General features: G+C 46.0%; 1 protein-coding gene across 1 annotated transcript in view; it reads right to left on the reverse strand.

Annotated features, from left to right (window-relative positions):
* The window catches only part of LOC135623097 (ATP-dependent helicase BRM-like), a 34,004-nt gene extending 15,124 nt beyond the window's left edge, over positions 1–18,880 (reverse strand). The window contains exons 1-9 of the mRNA XM_065125644.1: positions 18,359–18,880; positions 15,700–17,067; positions 14,228–15,547; positions 14,036–14,145; positions 13,597–13,684; positions 13,431–13,517; positions 12,863–12,955; positions 12,702–12,785; positions 10,038–10,241 (exon numbers count right to left, since the gene is read on the reverse strand). Coding sequence (XP_064981716.1) covers positions 10,038–10,241; positions 12,702–12,785; positions 12,863–12,955; positions 13,431–13,517; positions 13,597–13,684; positions 14,036–14,145; positions 14,228–15,547; positions 15,700–17,067; positions 18,359–18,523 — 3,519 coding nt within the window. The 5' untranslated portion in view covers positions 18,524–18,880. The remainder of the gene's footprint in view (positions 1–10,037; positions 10,242–12,701; positions 12,786–12,862; positions 12,956–13,430; positions 13,518–13,596; positions 13,685–14,035; positions 14,146–14,227; positions 15,548–15,699; positions 17,068–18,358) is intronic.
* Between the last annotated feature and the right edge of the window lie 3,112 nt (positions 18,881–21,992).

The raw sequence follows: 21,992 nt of genomic DNA on the forward strand, positions 1-21,992 counted from the left end.
ACCAAGCATACCATGCCCTCAGGTCATCGGTGACATCTCTATGTCGTAAGCAAGATAGCGAATCGCGATATAGGTGAGTCTCGAGGGACTCGACCAACTCAACCTACACCGGGAATCGGTTCCTACTCATAACGATGGAAGGCCACGTGGGTCAATCTAATTGCCTCACGTTTACCGACTTAATATTATTGAGAGATGTTTCTATGATTTGGTCTCCTAATATGACATGTCACACATATACATATTTAATATATATCTACATCGCATGCAAATATATATACATATCTAGTATGTGTATAAGTAATCACACCAGATGATCATGGACCACAACCTAATATGATTAGGCCCGAGCCAGTAGGCCTAATCACTCACATCAAGATCTATGTGTGCAACGGTGCATCTTCATGCCCTGTGATCGTCCATCTCGTCCTCGTCGGTTTCGTCGACATCTTGATGCATCTCCATGCAACACGATCGTCCGTCTCGTGGGTCCCGCTGTCGCATCCACGCTCCCGCTGCGCCTCCTCATGTGATTACAACTTAATCATAGGCACGCAGGCCCGACAATAAACGAGAAATATAATGGAGGTTAGCAGACCTCAATAATAATAATCACAAGTACACACATCACACGGTCCATGATCATCCGTCCACACATCATACATCACATGTATAAATAATCATCATCATGTAGGACTACTAGATAATAATAAAAATAATAATCAACTAAACCTTTCAATTAATTAATATTTTTCTGAAATCAGGGACATGTAGGGAATTTCTCAATTCCTAAGGGTATTTTCGTAATTTGGACAAAAGACAAAAACTAGAATTTCTCAAATTCCGAGGGGCAAAACTGTCTTTTTCCCAGAAAACCCTAATGCCCTTTCCCCCTTTCGCTGCTGCCGCCGCCGCCACCCTGTCGGCGGCGGCCTGTGCGGCGAGGGGCGGGGCGCTGCCCTCGCCTGCGGGCGGCTCGCCCGCTGGCGGCGATGCCGCTGCGGGTGGGCCCCCCCTTCGGGCGCCGCTGCCTCCGCAGGCGGTGCTGTCCCGCCGAGCGGCCGCCCCTGTGGGGGGGTTTCGCCCGCGGGAGCAGCGGCGGCAGGCGTCGCGCGTCGCTGCCCTGCGGCGGCAGGCGCCGCTGCCCTGCGGAGCCTCTGCCCGTGGGTTGCCAGCCCCGCCAACAGCAAGCCTGCTGCAAGCAGACCGCCGGCCGGCTGCTGCAGGCACAGCGCTTGCGCATGCGCCGGCGCTGTGCTGCCTGGCTGCGGCTACGGCTGCCGCTGCAGGTGGCTGCAGGCATGCAGATCGAGGGCAGCAACTGTTGCTGCCCTTCCTCACTTTTGCGTCAACGATTTTGACGTCAAAATTCTTCCTAAACACAATACACACAGTTCAAAACCAATCATTCGCACGAACAACCTGGCTCTGATACCACTGTTGGGAAATCATGGGGGGCGACATCATATGCGCAGCGGAAGAACAAGAAAACAAAAATCCCCGATTCCCAAAAAGATGTTCATCGTCGTGCGAAGATTGGTGCGCAAAAATCCGCAAAACACAAAACTGCGTATAGAGATTGTGTTACCTAGGGAGATCGTATATCCCTGTTTCCTTGCAGATCCTTAGGAGAGGGTGAAGGAGGTCACGCGTCCTCCTCTCTAGCGGTGATCCACACAGCAGGGTTGCGACGACGCTCCTCAAAACTCCAGGCCTACTCTGAGGTGGAGAGGGAGAGGAGAATAGGAAAGGCAAGCAAAGACTCTAACCTATGAGGCTGTGAATCCCTCCTATTTATAGAGATCTCGTGTCAAACCCTAATGGGTCCTTCCCTAGTGGGTATTGGATCTACATCCAATAAGACAAGGGCTCCGTCGGATATCTCATATCCGAACCTCTACTCATCGCAATGCCTACTATATGTGTGTGACCCTCTAGGCCCAATATCGAGCTGGCCGTGAGTCATACCTGTCAGAACTCCTTCTGACTGAGTGAATTATTATCTCTGTAATAATTCACTCGACTCATCGACTACGGACGTACTAGGCCACTACGCCGTAGTCCCCAGACGATACAAGGGAATCCAATCCATTGGACCTGTCTGTCCTCAGTTACCATGTACCTATAGTCCCTCATCCATCTAATATCCCAGAGACCGTATATCGAGCATGGTGCTGTCAGACCCATACGGTTTCTACTCGAGTCTCGCTCTAATCGGATTCTCCCGGAGAACTCTTTCTCTCTCAACCCGAATGACCCTGGCCAGGGATTTGTCTGAGCAAGAACACATAGGATATTCCTCTCATGACGCCGAGAGTGGATGATCCTCTGTCGACACTCAATAGCCCTCGTAAGGTCGACTACCACTCCCAATGACCAGCTGTACTAGATCTGGGAACAGCCAAACCTATAAGTCTGGTATCAAAGAGTGGAGCACTCATACAGGACATCCTTGGTGTCTCAAGTCTAAGGACCAGATACACCACTAGGACTACGGAATCGCTGTCTGACAATAAGGCATCATCAACCATCCAGCATTCCGTAAGCGGATCAATCAGTGAACTCATTCTCCAATGAGCACCTGTATTGTATCCGTAGTGTCCCTACACGAGCAGCTATGAGACCAGCTGCATCCATCATATGGACGGGTATACAGCACACCAGTCTATCCGGTTATCACGATGTCCTTCTCGTGTAACCTATGACCGGGATTATTTAGGATATGTGTTTAAAGGTGAATCGATCTCATTATCGTGATCTCATCACGATCCGATTCCCATTGCACAAATCCAAGGACATCACAATATATATATGCATTTATGCAATAGTTATAAAGTGATATACGCCAAAATATAATAAGCAAAAAGATTCTGTATCAAGTCACACGTGCCATCACTCACGTGATTGGCTTGCTGGGCACCTATGACTAGCATCGACTGCCTGGGTGGGAGGATTGGTATCAATCCACCATAATGGATCTTGATTCGATCGCTGTAGCGAGAGTATTGGTATTAACCTGTCGTAGCGGCTTCCACCGTAGCGGGTCTTGATTCGACTGCCATAGAGGGAGTATCGGCATCAATCCATTATAACGAATTCCGCTATAACGGGTCTTGATTCGACCATCGTGGGTGGGAGAGTGGATCCGCCAGAGCGACTTCCACCACAGCAAGTCTTGATTTGACCACCATAGCGGGAGTATCGATATTTGTCCACCGTAGCAAGTCTTGATTCAACCACCGTGGGTGGGAGAGTGGTTCCACATTTGCGGCTTCTGCCGTAGTGGGTCTCGATTCAACCGCCGTGAGCGGGAGAGTGATTCCGCCTTAGTGGCTTCCGTCGTAGCGGGCCTTGATTCAACCGTCGTAGCGGGAGAGTGGATCTACCTTAGCGGCTTGCCTCATGCTTGTCGTGGTGGTGCACCCCATTGGAATTTCTGCTGTTGTCATCCTTAATGATGGCGGAGGTCCTTCGTTAGTCTAATGCTTGATTCGTTTAGGGATTCAAGCGGCTTTTTTCGGCTTCGAGCGGTGTGGCTTCCATTACAAGCATTCCTGGGCAACAGTGTAGGATTTTCAATCGTCCCAAACGAGCGAGTGCAAATGTTGTGCTACAAAAGGTGAGCCGTTTTCAGCACCCGTTGGTCTGAGTGGGGCCTTTATATAACGCGTAGTCCTTCCTTCTTATCGGGTGAGTTTGCTTTTCTGCTTGAGGCCATTGTCAACTGCCAGGTTACACTAGCGTGTGACAAGATGTCTTCTTCTCTTTCTCCTTCTCCTTCTCGCTCTCGCCCCTTGCGTCGGAGGGGTACCAAGGCCCCCGGCTTCCTCCCAGAGGGTGGTACAAGTTGGTTCCTCATCTTCAGGGGACGTGCCTTTCGTTACCCCTAGGGTTTCTCGGGAGCTGGGCTCGATAGAAGGCGTCCATAACTACGAATATATCGTGATCGCCCTTCAACTGGAGCAATTACATCGTCGTTTTCGTATCCCGGCAGAATTTATTTTATCGATCCCTTGGGCCGAGGACCAACCGTTTTATCCAACCCCTGGGGGTTTCTGCCTTACGGTTGACGCCCTGGAGGTAGGGCTGCGTCTCCCCTTCCATCCTGTAATCGTCTCCTGTCTAGAGCAGTGGTGGATTTCACCCTCCCAAATGGCGCCCAACTCATGGCGCTACTTGGTGACCTTTATCGACGCATATGATGATGCGGGGGTGGCGTTGTCCCGTGACCTATTTCTCTCGTGCTTCCACCTGAGCCGGGGGCCAAGCAGCTATTACTTGTCCCCTCGCGAGGGCTTGAAGGTGAGCGAAGCCAACTCCAATAATAAGGGATGGAAGGCGAAGTTCTTTGTCGTCCGTAGCAACCGAGACTGGGGCTTTCCTATGGCGTGGGCGTTGTTAGCCATCGATAACACACACCCGTCCCTTTCCATGGGGAAGGCCGAGTTCGCTCAGCAGATAAGAGGGCTCCTCTTCGTCAACATCGTGAGGGGGGTGGAGACCTATTTTGAGGAGACTACTCCTAGCCTCGTGTCGAGAGGTATGGCCGACTTCTCCTACGTGGTTGTTGTTTGTTTCTGGCCCTCATCCGTTGTGTTTTTACTTTAGCAAACATGGACCTCCGGAGGTTGATGAAGCTTCTCGGGCCCGTCGAGGACCCACTGGCTGGTGAGCGACCTCCTCTACCGTAGGGACCATCCTGCGAGCCTTCTATCTAGGCTTTCGTGGACCCTAAGGTCGGTCCTCGATGTTTCAAGGGGGAGCAGAAGCTCTTGGTGAGGATCTCGACCTCGTCGCGCTCTTCCGACGGGTCCGACTCGACATCATTGCTTCGTCGGAAGTGGTTTCAGGGGACCCTCCTCAAATCTCCGGGAGTGGTATATGGGGGGCCTAGGCCTACTTTGGGACCTACCGCTGCCCCGGAATATTCTGCGAGGCCCGCCCCAGAATCTCTATTGGGACCTTCCGTGGGATGACCGGGCAGATCTCCCCTAGGGCCCAGCGTTGCATCTTCCCCGAGGCCTCTTGCTGACCTCTTCTCCAGATCACATTTCGAGGCCATCTCGGAGCAATCGGTGGGCCCGGCCAGTGCGTCGCTGCGAGGGCCTGCCACAATCCTCGGTGAGGCGGGGGCATACCATGGAAAAGGCTCCTTATTGTCAGCCTCCTAATGCAGTCGAGAGGATGCCACAAGGTGCACTCGGGGCCGGGAAGCCATCTACAGTATAGGGAGGAGCTAGTGCTGAAGAGGGTCCACAAGTCATTCCGTCGTCTCACTATGTGGGCTCTCGAGCAAAGTGGGGTTCCTTCCCGCCAAGGTCGCTCACGATCCACACGATGATCGGCCGCTTGGTCCCAACCCCCGATGCCCCCCTGAGGTCTCACTGTGAGGGCCTTACTGAGGATCAACGATTCTGGGAGGAGGTCGGGTCGGCCATTACGTATTGCCGGGGGGTCGCTCAGCCCCCTCCTGGCCAGCCAAATGTACCATAGTCACCCTGAGGTCCTAGTTGACGTCTGTTCCCATAGCGAAGTCCCGGTGAGCCTCCTTCCTTGAATCTGCATGTTCTCTCTGCGTTCCTGACCATACATTCTGCTTCTTGTTGCAGCATCACCATTACGTGACGACCCTCATCGACCGAGAGCGGGACGCTAGGGTGATGATAAACCAGTTGTCCTAGGCCAATGTGGATTTTCAGACTCGGGTCCAACGATTGGAACGGGAGTGGGGAACCAGGTTTCTAGGTTGTCTCTGGTGCTAAAGCTAGCTCATCAGTGAGCTGTGGAGACCGTGCAGAGGCTCGAGGAGACCCGAGATGAACTGGCAGTCATGGAGGATGATGCAACGTGCAGCAACACGGAGGCTGAAGACCGTCTGTATGCTCTACGCCTGGAGCTCAAAGATACTCGTCGATAGCTGGGTGACGCCCTCGAAAGAGGGAGGCAGTTGGAGGACCAGTTGTTTGCGAACTCCGACGAACTGATGACCTCCTAGCTCGACGCCCAAGAGGCGAGGGAGGCTTTGGAAGAAAGGGCCAAGCCTCGGAGCGGGAGAGAGTCATGGCTGTGTACAAGGAGTCCGAGGGGTTCCAGTGCGGCGTCCGACAATCTGGTCAGGCCGCCTATGAGTTCGGGTATCGCATTGCCATAGGCCGCTTCAAGGCCAGGTATCTGGGAATGGAGGTCGATGAGGAATCCCTTCACCGAGCATCCAGCATATGCCGACGTACTGAGGTTCCCTTCAACGATCGCCCCACGACCCCTCCTTCCGCTTTGCCTCCTTTGTGATGCCCACAGGGCTCTGTACTCCCAACAATCAATAAAAATTTTGTTTTTCTTGCAATGAGGGTCTTTTCTTGTGGACCATTTCCAAAAGTTCCCCTGGGGGGCTACGGACGACTAACTCAAATGGGGCCTTGTGATAACATGGCCACCTTTGTTTTCCCTTCCTAGTCACAAGGTCCTTTGCGAATGGGTCACTTCTCTTTCCTCTGTGGCTTTGTGGCAAAGGGACTCTTGGGATTTCGACGATTTTGCTTTCTTTTTGGGAAGCTAAACAAAAGAAAGCAAAACCGTCATCAAGTAGCAATGTCTGGATTCTCGGGGGTCGCCTCGTACTTCGCCGACACCATCTCGGGTGAGGAACTTGATCGCCATGTGATACGTGGAGACCACGGCCTTCAATCGGTTGAGGGGGAGGTCAATGATGGCGTTGTATGCAAAAGGAAGGTCCACCACGACAAACTTGGCCGATAGCGTCTTAGATCGAGGCTCCTCGCCAAAGGTGACGTGGAGGGTTATTGTGCCCGGGGGGAGATGGGGTCCCCTGTGAACCTTGAGAGCGAGGACGTCATCGGAGAGAGGTCACTATGGCTAGCCCCAACTTCCAAAAGGTGTCGAGATAGAGCACGTCGGCAGAGCTGCCAATGTCAGTCTTGACAAGGGTGTTGGCCATCCGAACAAAAATTACTAGAGCATCGTCGTGGGTGGGGTCTAGGTGGCACGCATCTTCTTCTCCGAAGACGATCCTAGGCCCTTCTTCGACCCTTGGGGTTTTTCTTGAGGAGGCCAAGGCGTAGGCTTTCCGGCCTGAGGAGCTTTCGCCTCCGAAGCATGCCTCCCGAAGATGACGTCAATTTGCTTTTCCACGGATCCTCGAGGGCGAGGCGAACGCTCCTAGGGCTAGCCTAGGTGCCTTGTCAGGTGGCCCCTCCTAATGAGCTCCTCGATCTAGTACCTCATATCACGGCGCTCTTTTGTGTCGTGTCCATAGTCTCGGTGGAAACGACAGTACTTGGATTTGTTCCTTTGCTCTGGAGACCCTCTCATGGGTCTGGGCTCCTTTAGTAAGCCATTCTCCTTTATTTGGAGAGATCTTCATCCTCGTCATGTTGTGGGGGAGTAGCCCCGTTCTCTCCCACCGATTGTCTGTTCGGGGATGCCATCTCCGAGGCGACTTCGGGGCCGAGAACCGAGGCCTCAGGCCCATCATGAAGGCCTAAATTTAACGAGGGGTGGACGTCCTAAATCCCTCGGAACTCCCCGACGAACCGGGTGACGAAGCTGGACAAGGGCTCATCATCCCGTTGCCTAAGCCCAAGCAGGACAACGGCCGAGGGCTTTGGTCGCACATTGGCAAGGAAGTGGAGCTCGAACTATTTGGCGAGCTACGAAAAAGAAGTAATTGAAAGGGGCTTAAAGCGACTATACCATTCTCGGGCTAGCCCCCTTAGTGTCGTCGGGAACGTTCGATACATCATAGCATCCGAAGTGCCCCGAACAGAGACATCTGGGCACCGAATGCGGCGATGTGTTCTATGGGGTCAAAGCCTCCATCGAAGGTTTCTAGGCTGAGGAGGCGAAAGCTGGCTGGGATGGGCTCCTTCTAGATACTCTGAATAAAAGGGGATGTGTGGGGCGTGTCGAGTTCGCTGCGTGGGTGTTGGAGTTCCTGATGAACCTCGTCGTCTAGCCTCCGGTTCATGGTCTAGAGTTGTACCTTCATCGAGTGTTCCCAAGAATCAATAGACTGGGCCTCGAATTCTTGCAGGGTTTGGGTGCAGCTTGGCGGAGCGCTGTGTTCTGCCATCGGGTGTAGTGCGACACCGCCTGTCCCTTTCGATTGAGGAGGTTCTTGAAAGGTGGGGTGTGGACTCTTCGATTGAGCATCAAGCGGGGGTGTGTAACTAGCGGCTGAGGGGGGAGTGAGGTCGTTATGCCGAAATCGTCAACTGCGTCAACTGAGGGAGGAGCGGGGCGATGGCTTGCATTGTGTCGATGAGGGTCCAAACCTACTAAGCAAGGCCCAGGAATGCCTCTGATAGGACGAGCAGGGTGCCTGTTCCTAGCCCTGCAGGGGAAAGTCCTGGGTCGTTAAGAAGACACCAGTAGGGCCGAGGTGGATGCATCGTTCCGTAGGAAGGGAGGCACGTGCCCTCTCTACTCGAATGAGCTAGGGGTCGTAGGTAACGCCTCCTCACTGGAGCGCTTGTTAGGAGTGGTAGAAGGATATTCTTGCGACATTCGACCCTCCTTCTAGCGCCAAAATGTTAACACACAGAGACCATCAACTAGTGAGTTGGCCCGATTGGTTCTCTGCGGAAAGTGCAGGTCTCTTATGGTGGCTCTTCCTGATAAGCTGGAGAGTAGGTGTGGCAGGCAGGACGCAAAAAACTGTAGGAAGAGGCGATGAGCTAAGAGCAGCTCAGTCTTCGAGCAGTGAAGGTTGGTTCGGGTGCTGGGTAGCTTCCTAGTTGCGCCTCTAAGCTATGTCGATAACCCTGCACAACAGGCCTACGCCAGGGGTGTCCCAGCTCGATCCCCCCGATGCTTAAGTCAGGAAAGCAGAAGGGGAGGAAGACAATAGTATCGACAATAAATTAAGAGAGTAAAGAGTCTCTTTTGTTCATCTGCCCCGGCCAATTAAAAGAGTAAAGAGTCTCTTTTGTTCGTCTACCCCGGCTTGGCCCGGGGCATGGCTCTTATACCTAGGTGTTGGGTGGAGCAAACGGGCCTCTGTCGAGCTCCCCTTACCCGACGTGGTGGAAACATTTAATGTGGGCGACTTACCGACGCGTTCTCCTAGAGGTAGCATATGGGGACTGTCGCGATGACACCTCCGATCGAGCTTCCTTGCTTCTTTAGGTCGGGCAGGGCATGGTCCCCTCGTCGTTCGTCCGGAAGGGAAGGCAAGTGAAGCCGGGCCATGCCGTCGCCATCTATTAATGCAGAGTCAGGTTTATTTTCCCAACTGCGGGATTAGTGAGAATTGGCTCGTGTGGGCTTTACTTCGGGAAGTTTGGGCAGGTGACATGACCTCCTGTGGGTGGCTCCGAAACTTCGTTTAGGTGTTGCTCATGTGGCGGGGGAAGCTAGGAGGTGTCAGGATTCATCCCTATCAAACCCCATCTTTTATAATTTAGTCCTTGATGTCATATATCTCGTAGATATAGATAACAGTTGTCGAGAAAGCTTATATTCAATAAATTTGTTCCTTGATATAAAGTTTAATTTTAATTTTAAAAAACAACTGCTAACAACAAAAAGAATGTTTTGAATGGCTGATTAGCCCTTATTAGTATCTTCTCCTTTTAGGTATTCTCCTACTTCTGAAGATATCTTCTTTCTCATTGTACTATCTAAACTATTCACCTTTCATACCCGACGTGCCTTCTGGACTTCCACCTATATATATTGTCCAAGATGCTTCAATTTGCAAAAAAAAAACAACAAATCATCTAGCCCAACACACAACTCTATCTTGTGCCACTAGCTTATTAAGTTATGGAGTATAGAAGATGCCATTGAAAGAACAATTCTTGCATAGAACTAACTATACTAGAAATATCACCTCATTTTCTTATTGTTTTTGTTTCCATGAAAAACATGAATGAACATTAAGGTTATGGAATGACATTAAAACAATAGCAACAAAGGTTACAAAATTATTACCACATTTAAAGTTGCAAGCATGTAAAATATTCATGTAACAAAAACACTTAATCGTTCACATATACGAAGATAGTTAAATGGAAAACCTGCAAAGGTGTTCCAGTAAGTAGCAGTCTTCGCTGGCAACGATATCTATCAAGATCGCGTGCCAAAACTGACTCCCTATCCTTCATCCTTTGTGCTTCATCGATGATTATATACTTCCAGTCAATTTTTGATAGCTTAGAACGATCATACATGATAAACTCATAGGTTGTTACCAGCACATTAAACTTGACAGCACAAACTTCCTGCAAAGAATCACAAATAAAATTTAGAGCTATTGCTTCTCGAAGCATGCTAAACATAAGATTGAAACATGCGCAGCAGTAAAATGTTTCATTGTTATGACAATCAGAAATAACATGGATTTTCAAATGGCTTTCAATTCCCATTGTAAACAATCAGATTATAAAAAGATCTTCAGTAGAGAACTATTTGGAGAAAACACTCAGGTGCTGCACTTACTAGTGGATCATATGTTAATGTAATTGATTATGTGAAACCCAAAATTCATTGTGTCCTAAAGCAAAAGCAGCATTATATGTCCCTTTACCTTGTCATCCTTTTATCACTAAAATGGACCTAAATCTTTTCCATGTGCTCAGGAATGTGAAATTAATTTCATTATGAAAATCTGAGCAAGTATTTAAATAGGGATAAGCAACAAAAGATAATATATTACAATCATTAGTTGCGAGGTGAATTAACATAGTTAAAAATGAACGAGCAGGTAAAATAAATTGAGATTCAGATTCCTGCAAGTGTGATTCAATGAAATAAGAGGGATCCCGGAGATCTTTACTATCGCCCATAAGCATTACATGGTACTTATGTATATAAACATATATACTACAAATACAAATATTGATCTTTATAATGTGGTCTAGAATCATAATCAACAATTAATCTTGTGTAATTCTACTCATAATCTCACCTAAACCCTTGTGCATGTTTTTAGCCATGAAGTTATTTTCAATTACAAATACCCTTCATGGCTAGAGTTTGACCACATCTTTAGTCATTTAGAACAGTTATGTAACATCCATCAATATCGAGGAACAGGCTCTGATGGTTATTTTGTGTGGTTAAGGCAGAAAAGGTATTGGGGACTTTGTGTAACCATCATATTGCCCTTAGACTAAAAGGAAAACTTTATTGAAGGGTTGTAAAGCCAGACATGCTTTGTGAATAGGAATGTACCACAGAAGCCTATGTAGTTGAGAAGAGAATATTTAGGTGGATACACAAAGTTACTAGAAGATATAAGAGTAATAAGATAGTAAGATAAGGCGTAGCCTCGATAGATAATAAGATAAGGAATATCATTTAAGATGACATATGTATGAGTCCTTGGATATTGTAGTTAGACATATGAATCAATTAAAATTAGTGTTAAGGAGAGGTAGACAGGACTTTGAGAAAACTTTACTCATTTTACAGAACAAAGCTCAAGGGCGGGAAAAAAATCCATGTAAACTTGGGACTTAAGGCTCTATCGTCGTTGTTGCTGTAGGCTGTGGTGGTTATTTGGTGCCAAAAGTGGCTTTGGGTATCACCAAAGAGATACTATGATTTAGATAAAAAATAATAATTCATAAAGCACTGGAGGATGAGATAAATATTTTCTTTTATATTGTCACTTTTCACCAAGAAAACAATGCAGATGGGGTTAGGCATTAGTAGTTATGCTCACCAACATTTATATTCTAGCGATGTGATCTGAAATACAAAGGAAAAAGTGGTGTTCCCTTATGACTTCTCGGACTTTTATGGAGAAGATTAAAGATGCAAAGGGCAAAGAAAGAATAAATGTGAAAATATTAACAAAAGAAAGAGTACCGTGACTGTGTAACATATCATGTCAGTTACATACTAATATACCAACATTTCAAGCTAATTGATCAGCTCTGACATATCAAACAATTTGTTAGTATTTGTTTTATTGGTGTACCAAAGCATATCACACCACTGGTTGATAGATACCAGTATGACAAGATTCCCAGTATGGGTACATGGTTACAGTATTTAACCTTGAGAAGGTTGGCTCCATACATAAATTTAACAAGCAAAAAATTAAGAGCGAGGACAGGCAAGAGCCATAACATTTCATACCAAATTTGTATGAACACACAAGTCTCGTGATTTCAGGGTGATTGAATATACACCCTAAGAAAGTCCTCATTCATGCATTTTGCAACTGCAGCATCAAATTTTCATATACAACTCAAACTGTTGAGCTCTTCAATATACAAACAGGAAATGGTATAAAATTATTATTTAGACAAGGAGGATATATGTATTTTGTGGGCTAAATAAAATGTTGAGATTTGATAGATAAATGAACAAAAATTCTTCAGGTAGTAATCTAAAACTTTGTAAATTCTTGCAACTACAGACTACAGTTAGGGTATATCTTCTTTGACACTCCAAACTGGCAATATACAAGCTGAGATTTCATAATCCACAGGAATACGCTCCCATGTTTAACTTCATGGCTTCATACATGCATTCAGTAGACATGGTGTGCTAAATTCAAGAATAATTGTGGTCTACCTGGTGTCTCACATGTTTCTAAGCTATACTTTTGTTAGCTATCTGGTTCCTTGTTCATAAGTTGACATGTTAGTGAGCTTCATTTTGAAACAGGACATATGGCTTAAGTAAGAAGATCCAAATATTCAATAAAGAGCAATAGATAGGCACCTAACCTGAGAGAAAAGCTTAGACCTTTCCTCCTTCCCGCCAACGTAAAAAATGCATGATATAGACGGCAGCCAATTTAGCAGCTCACTCTAAATACAAATAGTAGTGTCAATTCATGCTCTTGAAAGAGAATAAAAGGAAAACCAGCAATAGTGAAAAGAAATACCTTCCAGTTCACTAAAACAGCATTTGGAACTATAATTAAATGTGGACCATAATTCCGCTTGAACTCCATCAGGTAAGCAATCAATGCCATTACCTGTTGAAATCGCAAATGACAACCCAAAAAATAATAATAATAAAGACATTACCGGAACAAATGTTAAATTTTCCAGCTCCAGTTGATAAGTAGCTAAAGATAATAAACATCATAACCAGTAAAAATCCAGTGGCCTAGAAGTAATGTACATTGTACTACTCCGGGTTTTAAATTATTCCTAATTACTGGAGGAAAACATCTATCACTCCAACTGGCTTGTTGGGAAGGAAATTGTGTTTTGAAGTGCATAAACTATTCGTCTTTATAAGGGAAGGGAATTGTGTAGCCAACCAACTTGCTGACTATGTTATAATCAGTCAAAACAATAGGACATGGAGAAGGGAGTGGCCTAGTGATCTATTATTTTTGGAAAAGGGATTCTTCTGTACTTGTATGATTAAGTAATATATTTTTACTTTTAAAATAATTTCTATCAGGCCAAGAAGTAATGACAGGACTCAGAAATAAAGGCAACCTGGACAGTCTTGCCAAGACCCATCTCATCCGCCAAAATTCCATTCAACTTGTTATTGTACAAGGAAAGCATCCACTGCAGCCCGACCTGAAAGAAAGAAGCAGAAGAAAAATGATTTTGTTTTAAAACCTAGATTCTGATAATTCTGCAAGAAGTTTTAACCTACAAGCTGATAGTCTCTTAATGTTCCAGCTCGTAGCATTGAGGGTTGCCTTATGACCCTTTCACTCACAGCATGAGCCAAATTATAATACCTAACAACATTAACAATTATAAGCCTGATTCAGCAGCAAAAAAGAAGCAATTCAACAGGCACAACAAGCAACAACAAAAAAGAGATTGATGACATCATATTATTTTAAATCAATCTGACCATAGGCCACTGTTAGATCATATTGGTATTCATTTTTTTAATTAATTTTTCAGTGATGGCAGCACAGGTTGATATAACACCAAGTATACTAGCAGTATAATGGTGCAACAAGGTGTTAAACTTGTTATCAAACTGAGATTTTAAACCATGTTCACAATTATGAAGGAGAAAAGTAAACTCAATTAAATGACAAAGCTTATTATCACTAGACAATCAATATGATAAGACTTACTTGTTAGCAGAGCTGTCCTTTGGAGCATTCATTTCAGAGAACCTGTTTCTTATCATTACCTCCTCTCCCGCACATGATGCTGCTGTTCTGACCTCTTCAGATGAGAGACCCTGCCAATGAAAAACAATTATGCAATGCTTCAGCAGTGGATGACAAAAGCAGGTGCATATAAATAAATCAAGTAAATTGTACCTGAGCTCGTGCAGCAGCTGCAGCAGCATTTGCTGCCTCTTCAACCTCTTGGTGACTCTTTGAAGCTGTAATTTTACTGCCAAGCTTCCGAAGATACTCTTCAGTCTGAGATAAAAAGGAAGAAAGAACAGCATAACGTTGGGCTGCATCTCCTTGGATGTTCGTCTGCTGCTCTAGTAACATTTCACGATACCTATCCACATCATTGTTCTTCAATGCTTCCATTCTTTTATTTCTGTCCTCATCCTTTCTCTTTGAAAACTCCCTTAACATGCGCTCATGATATTTTGCAATCCCTCTGTTTCGTGCAGTCCGAGCATCACGAATAGCCCAGTGAGCCTCTAAGAGCTTTTTACGCCATTGAAAGATAGACTTCAGTTGTTTCTCTCTGGATGCTTTTTGCGACTGTTGAACTTGCCTTGTTAGCTCAGCACGTTGCTGTTCACATTGCCTAACAAACTTGCGGTATGGCCGATCAGGCATTGCCATTATCTCCTGTTGTTGTTGTTCAACTTCATCCCTTAGACGAGCCTGAAGATCAAGAAGCTTGAGTTTTCTCTCTTCAATTTGCAACCGTATCACAAGATCGGGCTTAATTCTTCTCCTTTCTAAACTAACAGTAAGCAACCGACTAATCTTCTTTAGATTCTCTACCTTTTTCTTGTTAAACACAATCTTACCTTCCTCAAATAGCAAATCTTTAATGTCATAAGTCAATGTCAAATTAGTAGAGTAATTTGCAGTTGTTGATCCTAAGGAGTCATGTTTCCTTGTAAATGATGGGAAATCAAAAATTGGACCATGATACTTTCGTGAAATACCATCTCTGGGAGGTGTCGTGCAACTTGTTGAGGCAGGCTTTTTCAACTGCTCAGGAACCATTATTGTGCCATCCACTGGTACAGGCTTTCCCTTGTCAATATAGTAGTCACCTCTGCTAGATAAATCTCGACTTCCCTTTTCAACCTCGTGGTCAGATTTGACAATAGAACTGCTATCTTCTGACTTGCCAATAGATCCCTTGCATACAGCTTCCCTCTCTAAACCTGCTGTACCTTGCATTTGATTGACACTAGCAGCTTTCTCTTCTCCAGTAAAGCTTTCATCCTTCAGCTGCATGTGGCCTTCACTCATTGGAGCAGACCGCTGAGCCTGATCGTTAGACTCCACATGTCTCCTATGTTTGTTATCATTGCTCTTGGCATTCGTTACCAAGTCCTGGTTAACTCCAGACTGAATGTGACCATGCTTTGGCTGAGAATCAACCGGGGTATCTGCAATTGCTTGAAGAACTTCAGGTGGTAGACTTCGTTCACCACGCTGATAGTACGCAAACATAAATTCTTGCATGAGTTAGTGTTTGTAAAGAAAGATTGAACCTTTTGTCAAAGTACATATATCGAGAGAATATGCAGGAATCAGTAGACAAAAAGGCGGGAAAGAGATGTGTGTTCTGAGATTATTTTGCATACCTTGAGACGCCTAAAAGCTAAGATTTGGGCCTTCAGAACATGAAGCTGTTGCTTTGTGAACCCAATACGTTGTTTTGCTATCTGAGCAAATCCACCTTCGCTTGGAACTTGAGTACCCACAGTACCATTTCTAGGAACCGCGGGTAAGAAACTGGATCTATCCAACTGCTGCAAGGACCTCAAATTCTGCATTTGCTGCATTTCACTGCCTGTAAAAGTGTTCTTAGCATCAGACTTTTCCAGGGTCTGATTCAAGTTACCAGACGAATTTGTTAAATGTGTAACTTGCCCACCACATTCAGTGGTAATTGGGGTTTTAACAGTCCCCTCATTCTGGTTGATCCTGTTATGACCAGCAACCTGCCGCTGAATTTGCAAAGTATTGGGATTGATGCCAATGGTATCACCACCACCAGGGAGCGAACTGGACGGAAGTGCCTGATGACATTTATAAGAGCTATATCGACCAGGCAAATCACTTGGAGAGTTAACATTTGCTGAATTTTCAGTGCCAATTGGCGATGGCATTGCTGGTTGCATCAAAGACGGAAAACAAGATTGTTGTGCTGTGGGCCTAGTTTCATTTGGCTTCTGCATCACAGCCATTCTGTTGGACTGCCAAAAGGGTAGGATTTGAGAAATCAAACTCAAATTAGCAGGAACAGACAGATCAATATTATGTTCCTTTGCCCACACCTGCATTGCTTGTACCTGTGCCATCTCTAACTGATTGTTTGCAGAATTCTGCACACTAGCTTGAGAATGCAGCAACTGAAGTGGCTGTCCTGGCACTACCATGTTAACAGATGCTAACTGCCCGTCTGCTGGGAGAGGCTTCAGATCATTTCTTTGATCAGTGCTAGTATGACCTAGTTCCAACTGCTTCTCAGCATATGTGAATTGTTCGGCTGTCCTATTAAGCATAGGCATCTGCGACTTATTAACTACCTGGAGTGACATAAGTTCCTGCATCTTTAATTTGTTCATAAGCATGTCCTGATCCCTTTGAGATGGACCAGCCATATTCATTTTACCTTGCTGCAGTACTACTGAATTCCCATGAGACTTCTGAGCAGCTTGAAAAGCAAATTGGAGGTAAGCTTGATGAAGTGGATTCTGCATTTGGTGTCCTACACCCTGCCCTTTATTTTCATTTTCCTCGGGGACATGAACAGCACCAGGATGATGAGGTATGTTACCATACTTCTTTGACAACTGAGACAGATGTGAAGGTCCAGGGGTTGTCGGAAAACCAGTTCCTGAAGTGGGCCCATGTGTACCAGTAGATTGATAAGTAAGAAGGGATTTATCAACTTCAGATTTTCTTAGCTGCTGCAGTTTCTGTTGGTGTTCCTGTTGCTGTAAAGCCTGTGCCAAAGGTACCAATTTACTCCATTATCAGAACAATGGATATTACGATAACAACAGGGCAAAATTGCAACTCTATGAGCAGCAACACCTCTGATGTACCGATACAAGATTTGATTGACTCTCTCATCCGTTTTACTTGGTTGGAATTTACAAACCAAAATATTCATAGAACTGTAATCCATTTGCATGTGCATATAAAGTAAACGCAAATAGCATATGCTTTAATTACTAAGTTCATAAGCTGCAAAATCAAAGACAGCCCTCCTTTCAACAGTTTTTATGACAATAAAGATGAAGATGCTAATTCAAACCCAATACTGAAGAACATATAGATTGCACCCACTTAAGAAGCACAAAACAATTACAAGCCGACAAACATAACAGAAAAGATAGTGAAATCAACACAATGTACCCTGGTCAACATCTAAATATTAGAAGTAATTCGAGAAATGAAATTATAAACCTAACAACTGCAGAATGCTCAAACTTGTAAGCTCATTTGCAGATATATAAGATCATCTCAAAACTTCGATAAAAACCACCAAGTCCAGAAAACTCATACACACGGAAATGGACTTGAAAATCTGGTAGTTAAACCAAATTCAGAGCCATGTCGTCTCGTTTGAACAATGTGACTCAAACCAATGAAGAGACCAAGAAGATGATCGATTGAACTCTTAGCCATCTGACCAAACATCAGAGAAAGAGAAAAAAAGAATATTCTATCATGGACTACAAAAATTGAAAAAAAAAAAAAAGAATCACAGGAATGGACCATCAATGTATAAAAACGAGCTTCCAGAAACAACATGAAAATCGGCCATGAGTCCCAAAATCCACTACCAAATGGTCGAACTTACAAAAACATAAACGAAGAAAGAAACACCAAAGAACCTCATGAGGAGAAACAGAGAAAATGCCCCGAAGTTGCCAACCTTTAGATCGACTCGACACTGTTAACCTGGCGGCGATCGAGTAAGGACTTGGCTCACAGTTCTTTGAGGACCCATCGAAAATAGTATGTGTTAATACCAAAATCCAACAAGGATCGTCCAACGGTAAAAACGCATGATTCAGCGAATCTAGGGCGCAGAAACCCAGTGGTAATCCTCCGAAAAACACCCACGTCTCGAATTAAAGAACCCACGACTGTCCCCACTTATCCCCAAAATATGGAAACAAACAGCGACGACCACATTTTTCTCACATCCCCAGACAACGGCCGCAACCGTCACGCCCGTCAGAGTACGAAATTAAAACGAGAAAGGCGCGAAATCCACCAACTGACCTGCCTATATGCCAGCTGCTGTTGCTGGTGCTGAAGAGATTCGAAGCCCAGGTGGTTCGGAGCGGAGACGGCGGAAGAGGAGGAGGAAGGTGACGCGGCGGACGATGGCGGCGACCGCCCTGGAGGCGGGGTGCCCGCCGGATTCCGGACGTTCCCGGATTGCATGCCCAGGCCCACCCCCTTAAAGGCGCGATCTTTAGGGTTTCCAAAACCCTATAGAACCGGAGCTCGAATGCCTCCGGCGACGCCAATGCTAATACCGCCTCTGACCCCCCCCCGATCACGACGCTACATCCGCAACCCACTCCGCAGTTCCACCCCCGCAATGCTGGAAGAGGTCTATGGAACCCTTGAGGCGGTTTTCCGGCGTTCCCGAAAATTAGGAGTTTCAGAGACGCGAGATCGTAGACCGAGTAGCGAATCGCGCCGGAATACCGGGATATCGCGGTGATTTGGCTGGGAGTCGAAAACCCTCGATCGCGTGCAACGGTCAAACCCTAACCCTAGAAGACCCCCACTCTCTTCTTGTTCTTTTTCGCTTTTCTTGTTGTTTTCGGATTCCCACGAGCACTTTAGAGCCGTCCGTTGGGTATGGATCCCGGGTCGGGTCTCTTAACCGGGGTTAGGAGTCCTTCGTTATCTGACCAATAGCCCTTGTATTTTCATGAAATTACACAACGTACCCTCGGTTTTGTCGGGACGACGAAACCGCCGTCTGGCCATCGAAACCGCGTTTCTCGTGGGCGCAGCGGGAATCGCCCCTGCTTCCGCGAGTTAATCCGTCGCCAACAGCGATGTGCAGAAGGTTAAACACGTCCTTTTGTATGAAGTAATGCGTCCCAGATAGTTTGACCGGTTTGACCGAGCGGCTTGGCGAGCCAGTTCAAGCTGCCGGTAAACCACTTGCGGAAACAACCTCCCGTCCCGGTTTTGTCGCTTTGCTAGCGGAAGCGTCTCCTTTTGTGGGCCCCTGACCTGAGCTCCATCGTTGATTGTCCACATCAGATGGAAACTACAGCTGTCGCCAATCATCCGCCACCAATAAAAATCTAGTTTGGGTTTCGTAAGGATCACGTCACAGCGGTGTGGCACGCACGGCATCTACCGGGCAAACGCAACGAGGCCAACTCGGAGCAGTGGGCGGTTGAGTTCTTAAATGTATCCACATGGCGTGGATCGGATGGAGGATGTTAGTGTTTGGTGTTGGGATCAGGATAGCTGTGAACGGCGAGTTGTTGGGCGTGCTATGACCCACCGGTGCGGACTAACTAAGCAGGTGCAAAAGGCGTGCCCACGAATGAAGCGCCATGATAAGATTTCCTTTGCTTCATCTCTGATTGCATTGTATTTGATTCTAATTTTATTCTTACCTTGTAAGGTTGAGATTTTATATTATTTTATAGGTAATATGATTGATCTTTTACGATGAGTGATCTAAACTTGAGATGAATATTGATAAGATATTTAGGAATTAATTCTAGTTAATCAGTGTAAAATTATTAATTTAACACTAAGGTAAAAGAAACTTATGAATGCGTCCATGGGAATCCTTTCTTCTTTACTAGCCAAGCTAACTGTTGTGATATAGAATCATTAAAGTACACAACCAAAGGTAAAGAGAGTTTAATCATGATCATAACTTTTGATTATGATTCTTTTTATAATAGCTCAATCGTTGAAGATTTTTCTGATCCTATTTTAGTTAGTGAAGACATTGACAATTGATAGTAAAATACTGGGATTCAGTGAAGAGTGAACGTGAGTTAATATTCCGTTGATTTGTTACGTTATAATTATATTAAAAAAATTCAAGATTATGATATTTTTCTTCCCACAATATTATGTCTTTATGCATATTTGATAGTAGGTATGGGGGATATTCATATTTAGCATGTGATTATTCTAATCAAATATTTGGGGATGATTTTGTATGACAGTTTGAATGAGAAACTTTAAAACACCATTACGGAAATATCCTATTACTTCCTTAGGAAATCATTCCATCGTTAATTTTTAATCCTACGCACACATGTCGCAATATCATATTGATTAAATATGTTAATGATATTTTCTTCTAACATTATCATTATCCTCATAAGTATTTTTGAGGCTCATCTCGAAAAGACAAAATTATACAAAGTTATCCACTTTATAAGCTCGAGTACTCACGATAAAATATTAATTTATTAAATTTTTAAAAAATATTTTAAATGAATAGTGATAAACAAAGTTGCTCGTGAATAAGTGTGCATGTGACGCTCATGTCACTAATCATATAATTATTTATTCTAAAAATTAAATTGTTATCAATATTTTTCAAAATTGATATGTTTGCTCATATGCAAGCAAACATCCCATGTGATAAGGTATATTTTGAATCCAGGTCACGTCACACGATCAACGTCATGTCACGCTACAGTCAAGTCAGCAAGAGAAGCACCCCCATGCGTCAAGCTAGAATCCGTACCAAGGTGTTGCTCGGTACGTCCCGTCCCAGCCCAGGACGGCGTCGCATGGCGCTGTTCTACGTGCTACGGGACGTCGACCGCACAAAGGTATCATCTCACCTCCCGAGGATCGCTCACCACACTAAACCCACGTACGACCGACCCTCGTACAGTAGTATAAAAACCCCTGGTCGGCATCCGACCAAGGGAGAGGCAAAAGAGAGAGAGAGAGATATCAACCCACCACTGACTCTCTCGTCGGAGGGACCACAGACGGAAAACACCCTGACGGGGGCCTTCTATGCAGGAAAGCGGATCTCCCCAAGGCAAGACTATCCTGATCGAAAGAGGCGCTTTCAACATTCCGATGCCAGCACCCCGTCCGGATGGCACGACCGACCTCGGCAACCAGCCCACTCGGTCGAAGACTCCCGACATTGACCTGTGAACTAGGTCATGCTGACTCATCAGCCATGGCGCATCAGTTCATCAACATTTTTGGCGCTAGAGGAAGAGCCATGTCATAAGAGCATCTCATAGGGGCTCTTCCTGAGGGAAAACCACTGGTCGGCCACCCTTCTGTCGGGCCCAGAGATCAGCCCCTCCTCGTCCTCTAAGACGGGGGGATCCCGACCTCGACGCCAGATCGTTATTGGCACATATTCAACAACCCGAGGTTGTCGCCCCCCGGACTTACCACAGGACCCTCGGCTGTGTCGCCCGAGACGTTCCTTAGCCTGACCAAGCAAGTACAGGTAATGGCGGGGATACAAATGATTGCCCCACTCATCCCCTAGATCGTACAACTAGCGGCTCCCTCGACCGACCCAACACGGCAAAGGCCGAGCAAGGAGTAGGTTGGGATGGGGGAAGCCCGAGAGTAGACGATGGACCCGAGAGGTCCGCCTGAGTAAAGCATACTTGCACCCTGTCGAATCACTCCGCCCCGCTCCGAGCCTGACACCATATCATCCGACTGGCGGATGACTCATTCAGGATCTAGTTGTCCCGGGTCAACCAACGCCTGGACGAGTTCCAGAAGTCGCGGGGCGAGTTGGACAAAGGCAGCTCGAGCAGATCCCCCTTTACTCATGAAATATAGGACAAGCCTGTGCCTCTCAACTTCAGACTACCGGCATTGGAGACAAACGACGATGGCTCCGATCCCACAGAGCACGTCACCGCGT

This window comes from Musa acuminata, chromosome BXJ1-3, assembly GCF_036884655.1.
Source record: "Musa acuminata AAA Group cultivar baxijiao chromosome BXJ1-3, Cavendish_Baxijiao_AAA, whole genome shotgun sequence".
NCBI classification, from domain to species: Eukaryota; Viridiplantae; Streptophyta; class Magnoliopsida; order Zingiberales; family Musaceae; genus Musa; species Musa acuminata.